The sequence below is a fragment of the Myotis myotis genome, unplaced genomic scaffold (assembly GCF_014108235.1).
Source record: "Myotis myotis isolate mMyoMyo1 unplaced genomic scaffold, mMyoMyo1.p scaffold_m19_p_13, whole genome shotgun sequence".
Classification (NCBI taxonomy): Eukaryota; Metazoa; Chordata; class Mammalia; order Chiroptera; family Vespertilionidae; genus Myotis; species Myotis myotis.
The window spans coordinates 51,784,916-51,801,694 of NW_023416317.1; the positions used below are offsets into that span (position 1 = coordinate 51,784,916).

A 16,779-nucleotide genomic window follows, 5' to 3' on the forward strand; every position below is an offset into this window, starting at 1 on the left:
CCCTGGACAGAACAAGCTCCTTAAATATCCCCCTCTAGTGAGGAGCCAAAACAGGACATAAGTCAAAGCTTCTGTTAAGTTATGAGTCTTTTGGTTCCAGCAGCCCCAGTGGGCTGGGTATATTAGGAGCTAGGAGGACCAAAGTATTGCTGCAAATTGTGGACATTCTAATTCTGGATCCTTAGAAAGAAAAGACTCTTAATCATCTTTCCCTAATGATTACAGCATCAGGAAATCATCTTGGGTCGATTATGTAGACTAGGTCCTCACTCGGAGAATATGGCCTCCACTTCCCTTTCCTCCTACTCCAAAATGGTCTCTATACCAGGCCCCGGATGTGAGGGGAAGGGAGAGTGAGAAAAATGTCAGCTTCCTCCAGAAAGCCTGAAGGATGACGCCTGTGTACGCTGTTTTATTCAGTTCAAACAGCCAATGTAGGTAAACCAGAATGAGGAAGTAGTATATATATATCCCACATTCAAAGGCTGTTAAATCGTGTTGTTTACCCATATCTTCAGAAAAAAAATCACTTTTGTTGTGGTAAACAACCCGCTTCCCTATTTATAATGGTCTGGCCCTCTAGCAACTTTAGCATGAAATTATAGCTAATTTGCCTACAAACGTCAGGTGGTCATAATAATCTGGCCACTCAGTGTATATGCTATAGTTCTAGTAGACCAGCCAGTACAAAGAAATTGTTGTCAGAATATAAAAAGCACCTCTTCCAAAGAAAGGCTGTTTTTTCCTGTCTAGAGGGAGGTTTTTCCCCTATCACTTTGTTGACATGGGTGAATGCTTTTTATGCACAAGAAAGAGGTGAGGGCGAATCTCCTCCATCTCATTTAGAGCTTTTTCACCATCCTTGTTTTGTATTCTCCAAAACAGGATGGAAGCATTAAACGTGGAGTCATTAGCGCCTTTTGTGGTAGTTGTTAGAATCTCTCTCTTCCTGCCTATGGCGAAGAGAGCAGTGCCCAAGGTTCCCACCGATTATTTTTATCTTCTCTTTGTAGGGTTTTCTAAAAATATGTTTCTAGAAGTGGAGGCAGAAAAGAGAAATTTAAAGTAAAGGTGGTCACAGTAGTTTTTCAACCCAAAAATATTTCTCAAGAAAGTTTCAGAATAGAATCGGCTCACTCGTTTGCATGCCGTCTTTTCTTTCCTCTCTTGTACATCCTCCGGTCTGCTTTAGGGACCCCTTTACGTGTCCCCAAATTCAAATCTCATCGGCGTTCTCTAGGGCTTAATGCAAATGGAAAGGAAACAAACCTGTGTAGAGACGCTCACAGCACAGAACACAATTCTGATCTCATTCCATTTCTCCCAGTGGCGCCACCGGTGGAGCAGGCTGACACGAATCCCAAGTGGGCCAGCTCAGGGCTTTGAAACCCTCCAGTGTCATTTTCAAAGGATGATCGTTTGCTGGGAATAACTGTCTGCCATGATTGGAACAGATGTAGGTCCCGGGCCCTCTGCGATTCACTTCTTTCACCTGGCGCTCAGTCACAGCACTTAGCACACTGCATCCGGTGATGGTTGACTAAGCTTTGTTCCTGCTGGGCCACGTGGAGACAACAGCTCCTTTGTCTCTGTGTTCTCAAAGCAAGGCTCAATGCCCGGCATATATTATGATCTCCATATTGCACTAGCTAGTTCAGTCTTAAAGCATTTTGTAGTTACCAAGACATATTAGAATTGGTTGCTTTAATATGATTGGTATCTCCATTTTAATTACGATTTCCTCTTGATACACATGAAAACAAGCTGATGGGAGACACTTTATGAGATGGTACTCAAAAAGTAAAGTCATGATCACAAAACAATGAGATTTATTCTGCACGCCACCTAGAAAATTTAGTCCCACCTCAAGTGCTTACATGGCCTCCTGGTTATGTGAGATGAGTGGGGAGTCATTACCATTGTCTTCTAGCTACAACCCAACACCCTTATGTGGTTGTCATCTGCCATCCTCAATCCTGACTACCCATTAGAATCACCTAGGGTGTTTTATAAAAAACAAGCCAGTGCCCAGATCATCTTCCAATGCTCAGTCAATTACTTCTGAATCTCTGGAGGGGACCCCATACAGATACTGTTTAAAGCTCTCTGGATAACCCTCAGGCACAGCCAATTTCTCTATAATTTGTTCAGGAGAATTCTGAATAAATGGCTCCATCTTCAGTTCATCTAAGGGTGCTTGCTCAAGGTCACATGACTAATAACTTGCAGGTCCAGGAGCTGACCTCACATTTCTCTGAATTCAATCCATTTTTCTGTCTTGGATTCCACATTGCCTCCAAAGAAGGTACTGGAAGAAAGTTGGGGTGGTAGCAATGCTACACCAGGAATCATCAATGTGAGAAGAAAAATGTGATTGATCCAAAAATGTAGCATTGTTGTGTAACCCAGTGATTCACTAACCTGTCAGCAGGGCTAACTTCAAGTGGGAAATGGTGGTTTGCCAATTTGGTGCGTCTGTGCTCCCTGAAGACCTTTGATAATCATGATTTCTCCCTCTCTCCTTTCTTCCCTCTCCCCCAGGAGGAAGCTTTTTTGAGGCAAACCTGGAGAATGAAGGAAGTGTCTCAGGCAGTGATTCAACATTTTATAGGCAATCAGAAGGTAAACTTGCTTAAGAATTTACAGCTAATGGAAGGTTGGAAGAATAGAAGCACCTTCTACCGGGAGATACTGTCCAGATCTCCCAGTTGCATTATGAACACTTGATACAACTATGTATTGCTGTGTGGGAGTCTCCAGGGGTTGCCATTTGTATGGATCCGTCATCAAAATAGATGAGTAAATCCAAGGTGTGGCCTAGAGAAGGGTATTTGCTACCCAACCGCCAGATACTTGGTGATCAACTAGTGAGTGTTTGGAGTTGGAATATAAAAATCAACATACCTGGGCACTTCATATTAAAGTATTCTTATAAAGAATGTACCACTTACTGATTAACTTCTACTTTTTTATACCAGTGTAATAGTTCTCTCAGAGCAGAGGTTAAAAGCAAAAACAAATTTCTAGTTTCAAATACAGCCTTTTCCGACACTTCAGCTCCTTCCCCAGAGGTCTGAGCAGAAGAGCTAAGCAGAAGAGCTTCCAATGGAGCCGTCATTTTACTTGTCATTCCCTTTCAGAAAGCGACCTCTGTTCTGTTTCCTAGGACACAGCATGATGGACACATTGGCTGTTGCCTTACGTGTGGCCGAAGAGGCCATCGAGGAGGCGATTTCCAAAGCAGAAGCCTATGGGGACAGCCTGGTATGGACCCCCTTCTCCTCTCTGGGGCGGTGTGGGTCGGGGTCCTGGCTGCCAGAGAAAAGTGCTGGTTGTCAGGAAACCAGTGTCAACCTCTCACCCCCACGAAAGGGATTGTACCCCAAACCTGCCCAGCCATCGGCCATTCTCTTCCCTCCCTCTGCAGGACAAGCAGAATGAGGCCAGTTACTTGCGGGACCACAAGGAGGAGCTGACTGAGGAGCTGGCCACGACTATCTTACAGAAGGTAGGTGGCCCGGCCACCCGATGACGGCAACTTACCACCCTGGCCCAGAGCGGGGCCTCCCGAGAGCTGTAGAGCAACCACTGGCGTGGTTGGTGTCTTCTTAGGCACCATTTCTGTGCCTTGTCGTTTTGTCCTCTGTGCTCAGGAGGCTAATGCAGAGGGATTGCACTGCAAAATCTAAGACAAAGGATGGAGTGTGCTTGCCTTTAGGGATGGAGCTAGTGGGTGGGGAGCCAGGAATTCATCGCTGAGTAGGTTACTCACTGGCTTCCTGTTTCCGGAGCTTTGTGTGTGTGTGCATGCCTGTGTACATGTGTGTGCGTGTGTGCATGTGTGGGTATCCTCTTCTTACACTTCTCAAACAGTCTTTTGCCGAAAAAGCTTGCAGCCACCCCCTGCTACCTACGTTGCCTAAACTGTCCTTTGCCAGGTGTGTCCGTAATGACAACTTAGAAGCCACGCACCCCCAGAACTCTGTGGCTTTAAACAGGCTTATTTCTGTGTTTCACAGCCAGTACGCCAACCCCGAGAATTCACTTCAGTTCTGACACTAGGCAGAGAGCACAAACTCCACACGTGAACGGCTCAGTCCCACAAGATGCCAGTGCAAGTCTCAGGAATCCCCGCGTCACCCCCGTCTGCCCAGCCCTCTGCAAATTCAGGGCTTCCAGTGACCCTCCCTCAATTTGGATAATTTGTCAGAACAACTGATAGAACGCAGGAAAGTGCTTTAGTTACAGTGACCTCTTTATTAGTAGAAAAGATGCAAATGAACAGCCAGTGGAAGAGATGGTGGGACCACAAGATCTGTGGAATGGGTGTACAAACTGTCCATGCCCTCTCTGTGCCTGTACCAGCTAGGAAGCTCCCCAAGCCTCAGTGTTTCAGAGTTTTTAATAGAGGCTTCATTAAGTAGGCATCATTGCTTAAGTCAGTGGTTCTCAACCTTCTGGCCCTTTAAATACAGTTCCTCATGTTGTGACCCAACCCTAAAGTTATGTTCGTTGCTACTTCATAACTGTAATGTTGCTACTGTTATGAATCGTCATGTAAATATCTGATATGCAGGATGGTCTTAGGCGACCCCTGTGAAAGGGTCGTTCTACCGCCAAAGTGGCCTTGACCCACAGGTTGAGAACCGCTGGCTTAAGTCATTGACCACCTGCATGAACTCAGACTTTAGTCCCTGTCCCCTCCCCAGAGGTTGGGGTAGAGCTTAAAGTTCCTTGGTTTACAGGATTGGGTTTTAATTGCTTTTCAGTTACAGTTGACATACAATATTATATTAGTTTCAGGTTATAACTTAGTGATTAGACATTTATGAAATGGTCACCCCAATAAGTTTCATACCCACCTGATACCATACATAGTTATTACAGAATTACATCCCATGACTATTTTGTGACTACCAATTTGTACTTCTTCATCCCTCACCTTTTTCACCCATCAGCCAATCCTATCCAATCTGGCAACTGTCCATTTGCTCTCTATATCTATGAATATGTTTGTTTGGTTTGTCCCTTTATTTTGTTTTTAAGATTCTACATGTAAGTGAAATAGTATGGTATTTGTCTTTCTCTGGTTGGTTGTTTTTTTTTAGCCACCAGCCTCCTCCTATCTAGTGGCCCTGGCCATGAGCCACCTCATTAGCATAACAAAGACACTCCTGTCACTCCAAATATTCCAAGGATTTTTGAAGCTCTGAATCTGGAGTCAGTCTAACAGCACATAGATTTTTTATTGTACCACAGTTTCTTTCTCGCTCATGCATCTGTACTGGCTGCATCTAAAGCAGTGGGTTGGGGTCAAGTGTGTTCACTCTGGGGCCCTACCTCATTTACCTCATCGGCTACTCATGACCATGACCAAGCACAAGGCAGCAAGAGGAAGCCAGTGATGTCTATCAAGGCCTAGGCTCAGCCATAACTCCCTGTAGCCCACTCCCTCCTCACATGTCATTAGCCAAAGCCAGGCACACAGTCAACACAAAGACAAAGGTGGGAGGTACACTTGATCCTCGAACACTGTGGGGGTTGGGGTGCCAACCACCTGTGCAGTTGAAAATCCATGTATAAAGTCAGCTTCCTGCTTATGCAGATTCTCAACTGCACTAAGAAAAATACAGGTAAGCCCGGCTGGTGTGGCTCAGTGGTTGAGTGTCGACCCATGAACCAGAAGGTCACGGTTTATTCAATTCCTGGTCAGGGCACTTGCCCAAGTTGCAGGCTGGGTCCCCAGTAGGGGGCGTGCTGGAGGCAGCCGATCAATAGTTCTCTCTCATCATGGATGTTTCTATCTCTCCCTCTCCCTTCCTCTCTGAAATCAATAAAAATATTTTTTTTAAAAAGAAAAATACAGTTGACCCTTGAGCCACACGGGTTAGAACTGCATGGATTCACATATATGTGGATTTTTAAAAATTTGCGTATAAGTAGACCCATGGAGTTTACACCTGTGTTATTCAAGGGTCACCTGTATATCCTCCCTGTCCTGGGAGAAGCACAGAGTCACGGAACAAAGGGAGCATTGGACAAATTCAGTCTTCCTTTTAGTCACAGTAAGTCATGTCTCTTCCACATGACACTCTTCCCACTAAGGAGCCCCAAATGCCTCAGTCAGTAACAGATCAAAGTCATTGTACATGTGACTCAGAGTCAGTTCCTTTTAAGATGGAGACTTATGACCTAAGCAAACAAGTCACCTGTCCCCACATACCAACACACAATGCCGAGATAGGACAGCAACACTACCCCACCCACCTGCAAAGATGGGAGGTGACCGGTCCATAGCAATTCTGAAACCCTGCTAGGTGCACGTGCCAGGTCCCCACTCTGCAGGTCGGGGGTGGGCCTTGATTAGACCCAGGTCTGTCCCTGGGAATGCACTGTAGTTCATTGCTTCCCTTGGCTCTCAGTCTTCCTCTTCATCATCTTGTCTGGTCCAAAAAGGCATTGGAGGATATGCTCATCTTGGTGGCTCAGCCGTTTTCTCAGCTACTTCCTGCCTGTAGGAAGATGGGAGCCCAGAGACCATTGTATAAATGGACTCCTTCAATCCCCATGGCTGTGCCCAACACAGCAAGCGGAGCGAGCAAGCCGAAGCCAACCCAGATGACTCCTGCTGTCTGCCCCCTGCACAGGCCTTCCCGTTGCTTCCTAAAATCAAGATTTACAGCCAGAGACTGGTTTGAGATCCAGCTCCACTCTTTGTGAGCTGTGCATCCTTAACTGGTAACTTAACTTCTCTGAGCCTGTTTCCTCATCTGTACAACAGGTATAGTTGCAGTCTGTAGCTCTTAGCAGTGTTTTGAGGATTAAATGAGATAGAGCATCTCTGGTGCCTGGCCTAGCGTCTGGCACATGATTGGCACTTGGTAAAGAGAAGAAGTCGTTGCCGTCATAAAATGATTATTTGTAAACTGTAAAGTGCTGTGGAATGTTCAAGGCCATAGTTGTACTGTTTTGTCATAAGACAGATCTGAAGGAGGCTGGCCTTCTGTTGAAACCAAGTTCTCGCGCGGCTGAAAGGAAAATCTCAAAGGTGGTCCCGGTCACTCCACCTAGACTCCGAGGCCCCTCCAGTAACTCTCCCCCTTTGTCACCCCACCTCCTCCCCAGATCATAAGAAAACAGAAGAGCAAAGGTGAGCAGCAAATGGAAGAAGAGCCAGAGTGGTCACAGCCCCAGAGCTGCAGTGCGAAGGCGGCCGACGAGGGGACCGCAGCCTCCCCGGGAGGCCACCCTGCCTCCAGCACCCGCTGGGTGAGTCTCCAGGCAGTAACGCAGGCATCCTGCACGCTCTCCCCGGGAAACGGGGTCAGCACACGGAACCATCTGTAATTAACTCGTGTGCCCACCGGCTGGCATAAAGGAATAGGGTGGTGGGCAGGGGGAGAAACTGAGAAAGCGTGTGTGAGAGTCCGGGTAGGAGGGGTGAGGGAGGAGAAAGAAAGAATAGATACGAAGGGACTTTGAAGAACACAGAGGTAGGTTTCTCCACGCAGACCAATCCAGGGAAAATCAAGATGTCAGTAGGCACTTTTTCATTCATCCCGGAAAGAGCTGTACTAAGTCCCTTGAGGAAAATAAAAAGCTGTATCAGGAAGACCACTTGCTTTTCCAAAGCCGGAAAGGGACAGCAAGAGAATGGCCACTGCCATCTGAGTCACCAAAATGGCCACATCGAGACATAATCGGGAAGTCGTGGTGTGGCTCAGCCTTCCTGTCTGTCACCCTGAGACTAAGCCAGGGGTGCAATCTGGAAGCACAGTGCCCTTCCTGTGACCCGGGTCTGGGCCTGCTCATGTCTGCAGTAGCGGCACCCGGCCTGTGAAATCCCGGCTCTCTGTGTAAGGGGCCCCAGCGGAGGACACGCAGAGCGTGGGAGAAGCAGAGGCTGGGCCTGGGGAGGCTCAGCAAGGAGGACTGGCTAGTTGGGCGTGGGTTCCACGGCTCCGGGTGCCAGCAGGCAGAGCACGGGGCCACGGCAACACACAGGTTCAGCTTAAAAAGTCACCTGAGTGGGGGAGCAATGCCTAGTGCTTACCCCACTCCTCCTGGGGGTTAGGGGCAAGCACCCCCTTTCTGAACAGAGTGAAAGGGGTATGCAGAGCGGCCCCATGGCAGACACGCCAGCCCAGAAGGGATGGTCAGCAGCCTCGCCTGCATACTCTGCCCAGGATTCACCAGTCGCCAGGCGCGTGGGGGTGACAGGGCACATCCTTACGGCTTTATCAGAGATTTCACTTCACTGGCTGATTGGCAGGACCTTCCGTTGTCAACATGCTGTCAGCTTATTTCGCTGCCGCCTTCACCGAGGGAGCCTTTTAGCACAGGGTTCCCACTCGGGTTCTACGCTAATACCCCCGGGGCTTTCTCTTCTTGTCAGGAGACCTGTCTCGCCAGACGCCTGCCTCCCACGCAGCGCGGTCTTCACTCTGCCTTCGACACCGAGGGAGACAGCGCTGACTCATTTCTTACTTTTTTCCCGGGCAAAGAGCAGAATATGGTTTATTTCCCGATGCTGGGATAGAGTAGGGCCCAGTGGAAGTCCCTCTCTGACTCTAAAGCATCTTTTGAATCTCTTTGTAAGTTATGTCCACTCCCCAGGATCAGTCCACTTTTGGGGTTGGGGCAGGGGGCAGGGCATCACAGCGGGTATCGGGAGATAGAACCTCGAGTTTGTGACTTGAAATAAAAGCCCATAAAGGACATTGGGGCACCCCCTTGGGTAAGCACTCCTTCTGGTTAACACTTTAACCCCAGGTTGTGTGGCCTGGCAGGGGTGTAGGCACTGTACCACAGGGACAAGATCACTACAACCTTCACCCTGGACTTGGATGGTCATCAAGGAGTCTCCTCCTGGCCCCTCCTCTGAGTTCTCCCTGCGCCGGGATTTATACCACGGAAACAGTGTGTTTTCACCTAAGCGCTAGTCAGGAGCCACACTGTGCTCACAGGAACTGCCCCACGCAGAGCCGCCTGACGGGGAATAAAGAAAAATCCCGCATCCAGCTCAGCCCCGGGCACAGTTGGCCCCTCTGAGCAGCCTGATTGCAGTGGTCACAGGCCTACTTCCCTTGGCCAGGACCCCTAGCCCTTCCCCTCTAACCAGCACCATAGCAGGGCCAGCCTGGGGCCCTCGAGGTGGGGGCACATCCAGTGGACAAGGGTCAGCTTCCTCACGGGGTCCATGCAGTGCATCTGGGCACACTGCCCACCCACATGGGCGAAGCCAATGCTTCCCCTCTTTCTCCTCCCCTCCCACCCCCCGCACCCCCACCCCCACCCCCCGCACTCCTGCCCCACCTGGCCCACTCCAGGCCCTGGACCCCTGTGATGAAGGAGCCTGTGCTGGGACCACATTCGGGAATTGGGACCTGAGAGGGACTGAGCCTGGTCAAGGCCACCACATTGCCTGACTGTGGGAGCCCCATTCATCTGGAATACAATATGAGTGGCAGCCCCAGCACGATGGCCACAGATGCTGATGAGGCCCCAGTGGGAGGGGACAGGAACCATTGCTGGGTAAGGAGCAGGCACTGTCTGCCCATCACAAGATGGGGATGCAGGTATCATTAGACCCATTTTACAGGTGAGGAATCGGAGGCTAAAGCTTTCATATAACTTACTTAAGGCCACCCATGTGCTGGTTGGTGGGGCCAGGCATTGAATACCCTTTTCCTGCTCCAATGCCCTTGATCTAGCGCAGTGGTTCTCAACCTTCCTAATGCCACGACCCTTTAATACAGCTCCTCATGTTGTGGTGACCCCCCCCCAACCATAAAATTATTTTCGTTGCTACTTCATAACTGTAATTTTGCTACTGTTATGAATCATAATGTAAATATCTGATACAGTGGGGCCTTAACTTACGAGTGTCCCGACTAACGAGTTTTTTGAGATACCAGCTATCTCTCGGCTGATTTTTTTGCATTGAGTTGATAGAGTAATTTGAGTTAACAAGCTCCTTAACGAGCTCCGTCTCTGAACGAATTAAACTCGTAAGTCAAGGCCCCACTATATGCATGATATATTTTCATTGTTACAAATTGAACATAATTAAAGCATAGTGATGAATCACAAAAACAATATGTAATTATGTATGTGTTTTCCGATGGTCTTAGGCAACCCCTGTGAAAGGGTCGTCCGACCCCCAAAGGGGTCACGACCCACAGGTTGAGAGCCGCTGATCTAGCGTCTTCCTCTGTGCGGCTCGGGGAGTAACTGCGCCGAGTTCGGAGCGCTGCAGGCTCCCTGGGCTTAACTGCAAATCCCAAACCTAATTCATTCCCATTCAGCCAGGATTTCTCATCTGTTCTCATGAAAGAAAGTTCAGCGTGATTGTTCTCTTTTTAATTTCCTCCGTTATTGTGTGGCTCTCTGCCTGTAGGGGGTCAGCACCATCGCCTTTCAAAGCCTTATGATGCAATATCCTAAAAGGTCTAGCCCAGGGTTATAATTCATTCGGTGCCTGTCCCTTTGGGCGCCTGTATATAAAAATGTGTCTCTGTAATAATAATACGATGATCCTCTTGATATCATGATGATGGCCTCAGGGGCCAGGCACTCGGGATATGCCAGTGACTAAGCCCGGCCCTGACTCTCTGTCTCTGCTCTTTTCTTTTTTATTTCCCTCCCCCGTTTCACTGAATCACTGCTATTTTCTCCCGCATAGTTGCTCTGCCCTTTGACTGGCTGTCCTACAGACCTGAAGTCATTTTTTATTATTGTTATAATTATTGGATTGAATTCAATGGCTACGACTGACCCTACAAATACAAAGCAAAGCTGTCTCAATTGTTGAGTCATCTGACCATTATTACCGGTCCCTTTGCTCCCAAGCCCTCGTTGCTAAAAACGTTCTGTCCCTGTTTTATGCTGTGAGCTCCTTGATCGCGAAGACTGTTCTGATAGTGATTGGTGCCTCGGGGAGCCTGCCCTGTTGGCCATGACGACAATTAGAGCAATCATAGCGCCGTTCCGAGAGGTGTAGGTAGAATGCTCTGCTGCCGCCCACTCAGGACGCAGCGACTGTAAAGGAAGGGGCAGTTGGCCCTTGAAAAACGGGGCTTGAACTGCGCAGGTCCACTTCTCTGTGGACTTTTTTCCAACAAATACTGTATTTTCTCTTCCTTATGATTTTCTTAATATTTTTTTTTCTCTAGCTTACTTTATTATAAGAAAACAATATACAACCTGGCCAGTGTGGTTCAGTGGTTGAACATCAGCCCATGAGCCAGGAGGTCCTGCTTGGATTCCTGGTCAAGGCACATTGCCTAGGTTGTGGGCTTGGTCCCCAGTGGGGCATGCAGGAGGCAACCAATCAATGATTCTCCTTCATCATTGATGTTTCTGTCTCTTTCTCCCTCTCCCTTCCTCTCTCTGAAATCAGTTTCTTTAATTTGTTTAAAAAATGGAAGACAGTATATAATCTCTCTTTATAAAGGCTAATATGCTAAGTGTCCATCCTGGTAATGATGTCACATAGCAATACCCTCTCCCTCTCCCTAGTTCCTCTCCCTAGCAACTAGCCTCCTTGGAGTTTCTTTAGCCTAGGAACATGACTTGCTTTATAGTCAGGTGGAAACATTTTACACTGTAACCAAATGTCTGTGAATGTCTGTGTTTTCCTGGGCCTCATCTCATTTGATCCTTACAGAAGTCCTGGAGTAGGTAGATAGGAGACACTTTGGAATCCTATTTTCTTTTCATTAGCCAGAAAACAGAGATTTAGAAAGCTTAGAAACTTGACCCAACTGAAAAGAAGTAAGGAATGGTGAACCTTGAAAGTTACTTCAGGTTTTCTCACTGCGCAGAATATAGTTAAACACTGCTGCAGTTAAATATTTTACCCTTTGTTCTCCCTGCATGATCTACAATAATAATCTGCTTCATGTTGATGTTTACTGCTGTGTTGCCGACAATTACCTGAAAGAGAAGTTGGGGTAATTCACTGGGCTGGAAAAAGTTTAGCTAAATCAGAAAGCAGGTCTAATTAAGCAAGTTTATTCTGTATCTATAAAAGGCTAAGTTGACTCCCGCATGCACAATACATATAAAGCTCTCGCAGTGCCAATTGCACGCGTATGTTTCCATCTGTCATTGTCGATCGTAAATTTGGTTGACACTTCTATTATAGAGAAAGGGTGAATAGCAATATTAAAATATTTCTTCTAATTAATTTCCTTTCAATGTGCACAAATTCGTGCACCAGGCCACTAGTATGGATATAATACAAAATATGTTAATCAACTGTATTATTAGTAAGGCTTCCGGTCAACTATAGGCTATTAGTAAAGTTTTGAGGGGGGTCAAAAGTTATATATGGATTTTCCACTGCACGGAGGTCAGCATCCCTAAACCCCACATTGTTCAAGGGTCACTGATCCCAGAGAACTGATGATCACACTGGGTGTCTCACCCAGAGCTGCAGGGCCGGAGAGCTCCGTGACAGGTCCCGCTGGGTGCACGGTAGCCGGGAGTGCTTTGCTCCCAGGCTTCCAGCAAAGGCTCGGGCACAGCTCCCGGAGGGCGTGGAAGAGCATGGGCTTGGAGCCAGGCAGACCTGAGCTCAATGCCTGCCTCAGTTTACTCATGCACACCCAATCGGACTGAGTGAGAGGATGGATAAGGTGCCTGGCTCAGTGAGAGGCCTTAATAACTGCTCTTATTTTAGCTACTGTTTACTGAGTGTTTTCCCTGTGCCCGGCCTGACACCGATCCCTCTGCATGAGGAAACTGAGGCTTAGCGTGGTTGAAGTTTCCCCCAAGAGCCCACATAGCAAGAGGAGGAGCCGGACTTGACCTAACACACCACCCATAGTCAGTGCCTGCAGAGTTAAGAGGCGCGGCCTGTTTGGAAGCTCGGATTCTCAAGTCCCTCGTTGCAAGGCTCTGCGGGCCTGCCATGCTGGCATTCCCAGACCACGGGCTCCACCAGCGTTCCCAGCCCTCCGTGCGCACATGTGCAGACTCTAACTCAGGCCACCCTTCCAGACATCACCAGCCCTGCCTCTTCCACGAGCCTTCGGGTAGGTTAGAGGAAGGGAAGAAAGGTAGAGTCTGTGGGTGGGAAAGAAAGGGCACAAGCGGCCCAGCCCAAGGTTATGAGCAAATAAATTACTCAGGTAATCCCATCACTTCCCAGGAGCCGCAGAGCTTGAACTAACTGGTCCATAAAAGCATCGTTGTGGCGCCATCTACTGCTCAGTGTGTTTATTGCAACACATTTGTGGTGAAACCAGGTCTGGGCCTCTGAGTGGGCTTTTCCGCCCTGGCTGGAGACCCGGCCAGCAGTGTCCTGTGACTGGTTACAGACAGTCCTTTGGAGCCTTTTGTGAATATCAGGAAATAGCATTTCCTAGTGGGAAACAATGCTTGTCTGGCGTAGATGATAAAAGCCTGGCACCCCCAGCTTTCTCATGAGGAACATATATCCCATCTCCCCTGTTGGGACCAGCGAGGGACTTTCTATTTTTTGGCCTTGGCTTTTGTATCTTGGGGGACATTTTTGTCTCATAAAAATGATCCCAGCCACTTCCTGCAGACACACATGTAGATGCATCAATTACTATTTGAGCCTCCCTGTGTACATGTGCAGACTCTAACTCAGGCCATCCTTCCAGACATCACCAGCCCTGCTTCTTCCACATATAAAATGAAACATTAAATATTATTTCCCCTTCCCCCTTTTTTAAATATATTTTATTTATTTTTTACAGAGATGAGGGGAGAGGGATAGAGAGTTAGAAACATTGATGAGAGAGAAACATTGATCAGCTGCCTCTTGCACGCCCCCTACTGGGGATGTGCCACAACCAAGGTACTTGCCCTTGACCTAAATCGAACCCGGGACCCTTGAGTCTGCAGGCCGACACTCTATCCGCTGAGCCAAACCAGTTAGGGCCCCCCCCCCTTTTTAAATATACATTTTTATTGATTTCAGAGAGAAAGGGAGAGAGAGAGAAACATCAATGATGAGAGAAAATCATTGATTGTCTGCCTCCTGCATGACCCCTGCTGGAGATTGAGCCTGCAATCCAGGCATGTGCCCTGACCAGGATCGAACCGTGACCTCCCGGTTCATAGGTCGATGCTCAAGCACTGAGCCATGCTGGTCCGGCTACTTTCCCCTTTTTTGAACATATGCTCTGCGTGATTTACAGTGAGGAGCTTGGAGATGGGAATAGGAAGTATCTCCTGTGAGCCTACAGTAACAGGGCACCTGGCAATAGGCTGTCAGCTCCTCCAGACCAGACCTGAGTTCCACACATTCAGTCACAAACATGGGACTGAGGACCACCCCCCCCAAAGTCTCTCCCGGCCTTCAGGGAGCTCACAGTCTGTGGAGGAGTCGAGCAGTTGCATGGTGTTGCATGGGTACTGGATTTATCAGGGGAACCACTTCATACATTACATAAATGTCTAATCACTATGTTGTGCACATGAGCCTAATATAATTGAATGTCAGTTGTGATGGGGAAAAATATTTTTTGAAAAGTAATTCAGTCAGTTGGCCAAGGTATTACAGTAAAGGCCCAGGTCCAGCTGACTCCTGGGTCCACCCCCAACCACCCAGGGCCTGCCCACAGCTCCCCTCCTGGGCCCACCCCCAACCACCCAGGGCCTGCCCACAGCTCCCATCCTGGGTCCACACCCAACCACCCAGGGCCTGCCCACACCTCCCCTCCTGGGTCCACCCCCAACCACCCAGGGCCTGCCCACAGCTCCCCTCCTGGGTCCACCCCCAACCACCCAGGGCCTGCCCACACCTCCCCTCCTGGGTCCACCCCCAACCACCCAGGGCCTGCCCACAGCTCCCCTCCTGGGTCCACCCCCAACCACCCAGGCCCTGCCCACAGCTCTCCTCCTGGGTCCACCCCCAACCACCCAGGCCCTGCCCACAGCTCCCATCCTGGGTCCACACCCAACCACCCAGGGCCTGCCCACACCTCCCCTCCTGGGTCCACCCCCAACCACCCAGGGCCTGCCCACACCTCCCCTCCTGGGTCCAGCCCCAGCCACCCAGGGCCTGCCCACAGCTCTCCTCCTGGGTCCAGCCCCAGCCACCCAGGGCCTGCCCACAGCTCCCCAGAAGCACTCTCCTTTGTCTCCTCGCACCTCCTTTCGTCTTCTTAGCACCTGTGGTGGGAGAGGAGGCGTTAGGCTGTTGCACTGACCAGGCCTAGAGCTTGTGGACTGACCACTCTTGGCTCACTTGTCTATTGCAGCCCTGCTGACACTTAAGTTTGGAGTCTTCGAGGAAAAGGTGCTTTCACTTCTGTCACATGCCAGCAGGTGGAGACAGACTGCTCGGTTGGGTGAGCATTAGAGACAGTCCTTGGTTTCGCGTTGCTGTCCTAGACGCTGCCGGGGGCTTCACTCTTCCCTGCCCTTTCCCCCTGGGTTTGTCGATATAAAAAGAGAAAACTAGGTCACTAGTAAAAGAGGATTCCTTCATTAAGTGACAAGGGAAGCATGGGTCTCTGTTGGATGAAATTCCTTATCTATAACATTTGAGCTTCACATTCTCTACAGATAATATTTGTAACATATTTATGATACAGCTTGAAGAAGGTTCCTGTCAGTCGTTGGAAATCCCACTTCTCCTTGGGTTGGAGTTTATTTCCCTTTCTTTCATTCAGGCGCCGAGTCGGACTGTGTTGCGATAGTTCCGGGCTTGTGGACTGACCACTCTTGGCTCACTTGTCTATTGCAGCACCTACGTTGTGGCTTACTGTCCACCCTGCTGAAACTCAGGCTCGGAGTCTTCGAGGAAACGATGCTTTTACTTTTATTACATGTAATCGGCCCTGAGAAATACTAGCTGGGGGTTGGCTGGATACGGAGCCCGTGAGAACTGGCTCTGTCTGTTCCATTGGAGCAGGCTGGCCGGCTGGCGGTGCAATAAGCAGGACCCGTTTCTGCCATTGTATGTCTGTGTACTGATTTGCAGCTTTTAACCAGAACACGAGAAAAGCCCACACCGTCACTCTCCTCCACGCTGTGCAGTGTCGGCCGCCAAGCTGAGGGCGTTCCCCCCGGGGCCCGCGCCCCAGGAGCTCACCCTTTCCCCTCCTTTCTGCCCACAGCGGTCCCCGTCCGAGTTCTCACCCATCGGAGAAGATGCCCTACAGACCTGTTTGCTGGAGGCTGCGTCGAGGCAGCCGGGGAGCCTGGGCCAGCAGCCCAGGGAGGAGCCGGCGTGGCCCAGCTGGAGGAGCCGGGACAGTCCGGACCAGGCAGGTGAGTGTTTTAAGCAGCATCTAGTTGGCCTGTGGGTTAACTGTGCTGCGTGGAGGCTTCTGGCTGCCGCGTGGCCGCTCAGCTCTTCTGTCATCTGAGCAGCGTGTGCCCATTGTGGGCAGCCTGGGCAGTGTTCCCGTGAGACCCGTGGGACAGTGGGGGCTCCTGGACGTGTGTGTGTAACTCACATGGCTGCACAGCCCACGTCACGTCAGCTGCCTGTAGAGTGGATGGAGACGAGGACTAGCCCCTGGTCCATGGACGGGGGAAGATGTCTCATACAGGCCAGGAACGCTAATCCAACCCAGCAGACGTGTCAGCGTTCAGAGGGATTTGGGTCCCAGTGTCTGGCTATAAGAGCGTCCTTTCTGAAGCCTGACATATTCGTTAGGGTGACACTTGCTATGCCAAGTGAACCACACCTTTAGGTGGTTTAATGCCATAGTTTTAGTCTCGTCAGGCAGCCGTGCAGTGCTGTGTCCTGGCTGCAGGAGGCTTTCAGAGCCTCCTCGACCCTGTGGCTCT

The 16,779-nt window shown here is 49.5% G+C and overlaps 1 protein-coding gene across 4 annotated transcripts in view; it reads left to right on the forward strand.

Annotated features, from left to right (window-relative positions):
- The window catches only part of LOC118668365 (myosin VIIA and Rab interacting protein), a 168,588-nt gene that overhangs the window by 116,630 nt on the left and 35,179 nt on the right, over positions 1 to 16,779 (forward strand). For all 4 annotated transcript variants that reach the window (XM_036333238.1, XM_036333237.1, XM_036333239.1 and 1 more), the window contains 5 exons: positions 2,542 to 2,622; positions 3,167 to 3,264; positions 3,428 to 3,508; positions 7,126 to 7,269; positions 16,101 to 16,254. In XM_036333238.1, coding sequence (XP_036189131.1) covers positions 2,542 to 2,622; positions 3,167 to 3,264; positions 3,428 to 3,508; positions 7,126 to 7,269; positions 16,101 to 16,254 — 558 coding nt within the window. The remainder of the gene's footprint in view (positions 1 to 2,541; positions 2,623 to 3,166; positions 3,265 to 3,427; positions 3,509 to 7,125; positions 7,270 to 16,100; positions 16,255 to 16,779) is intronic.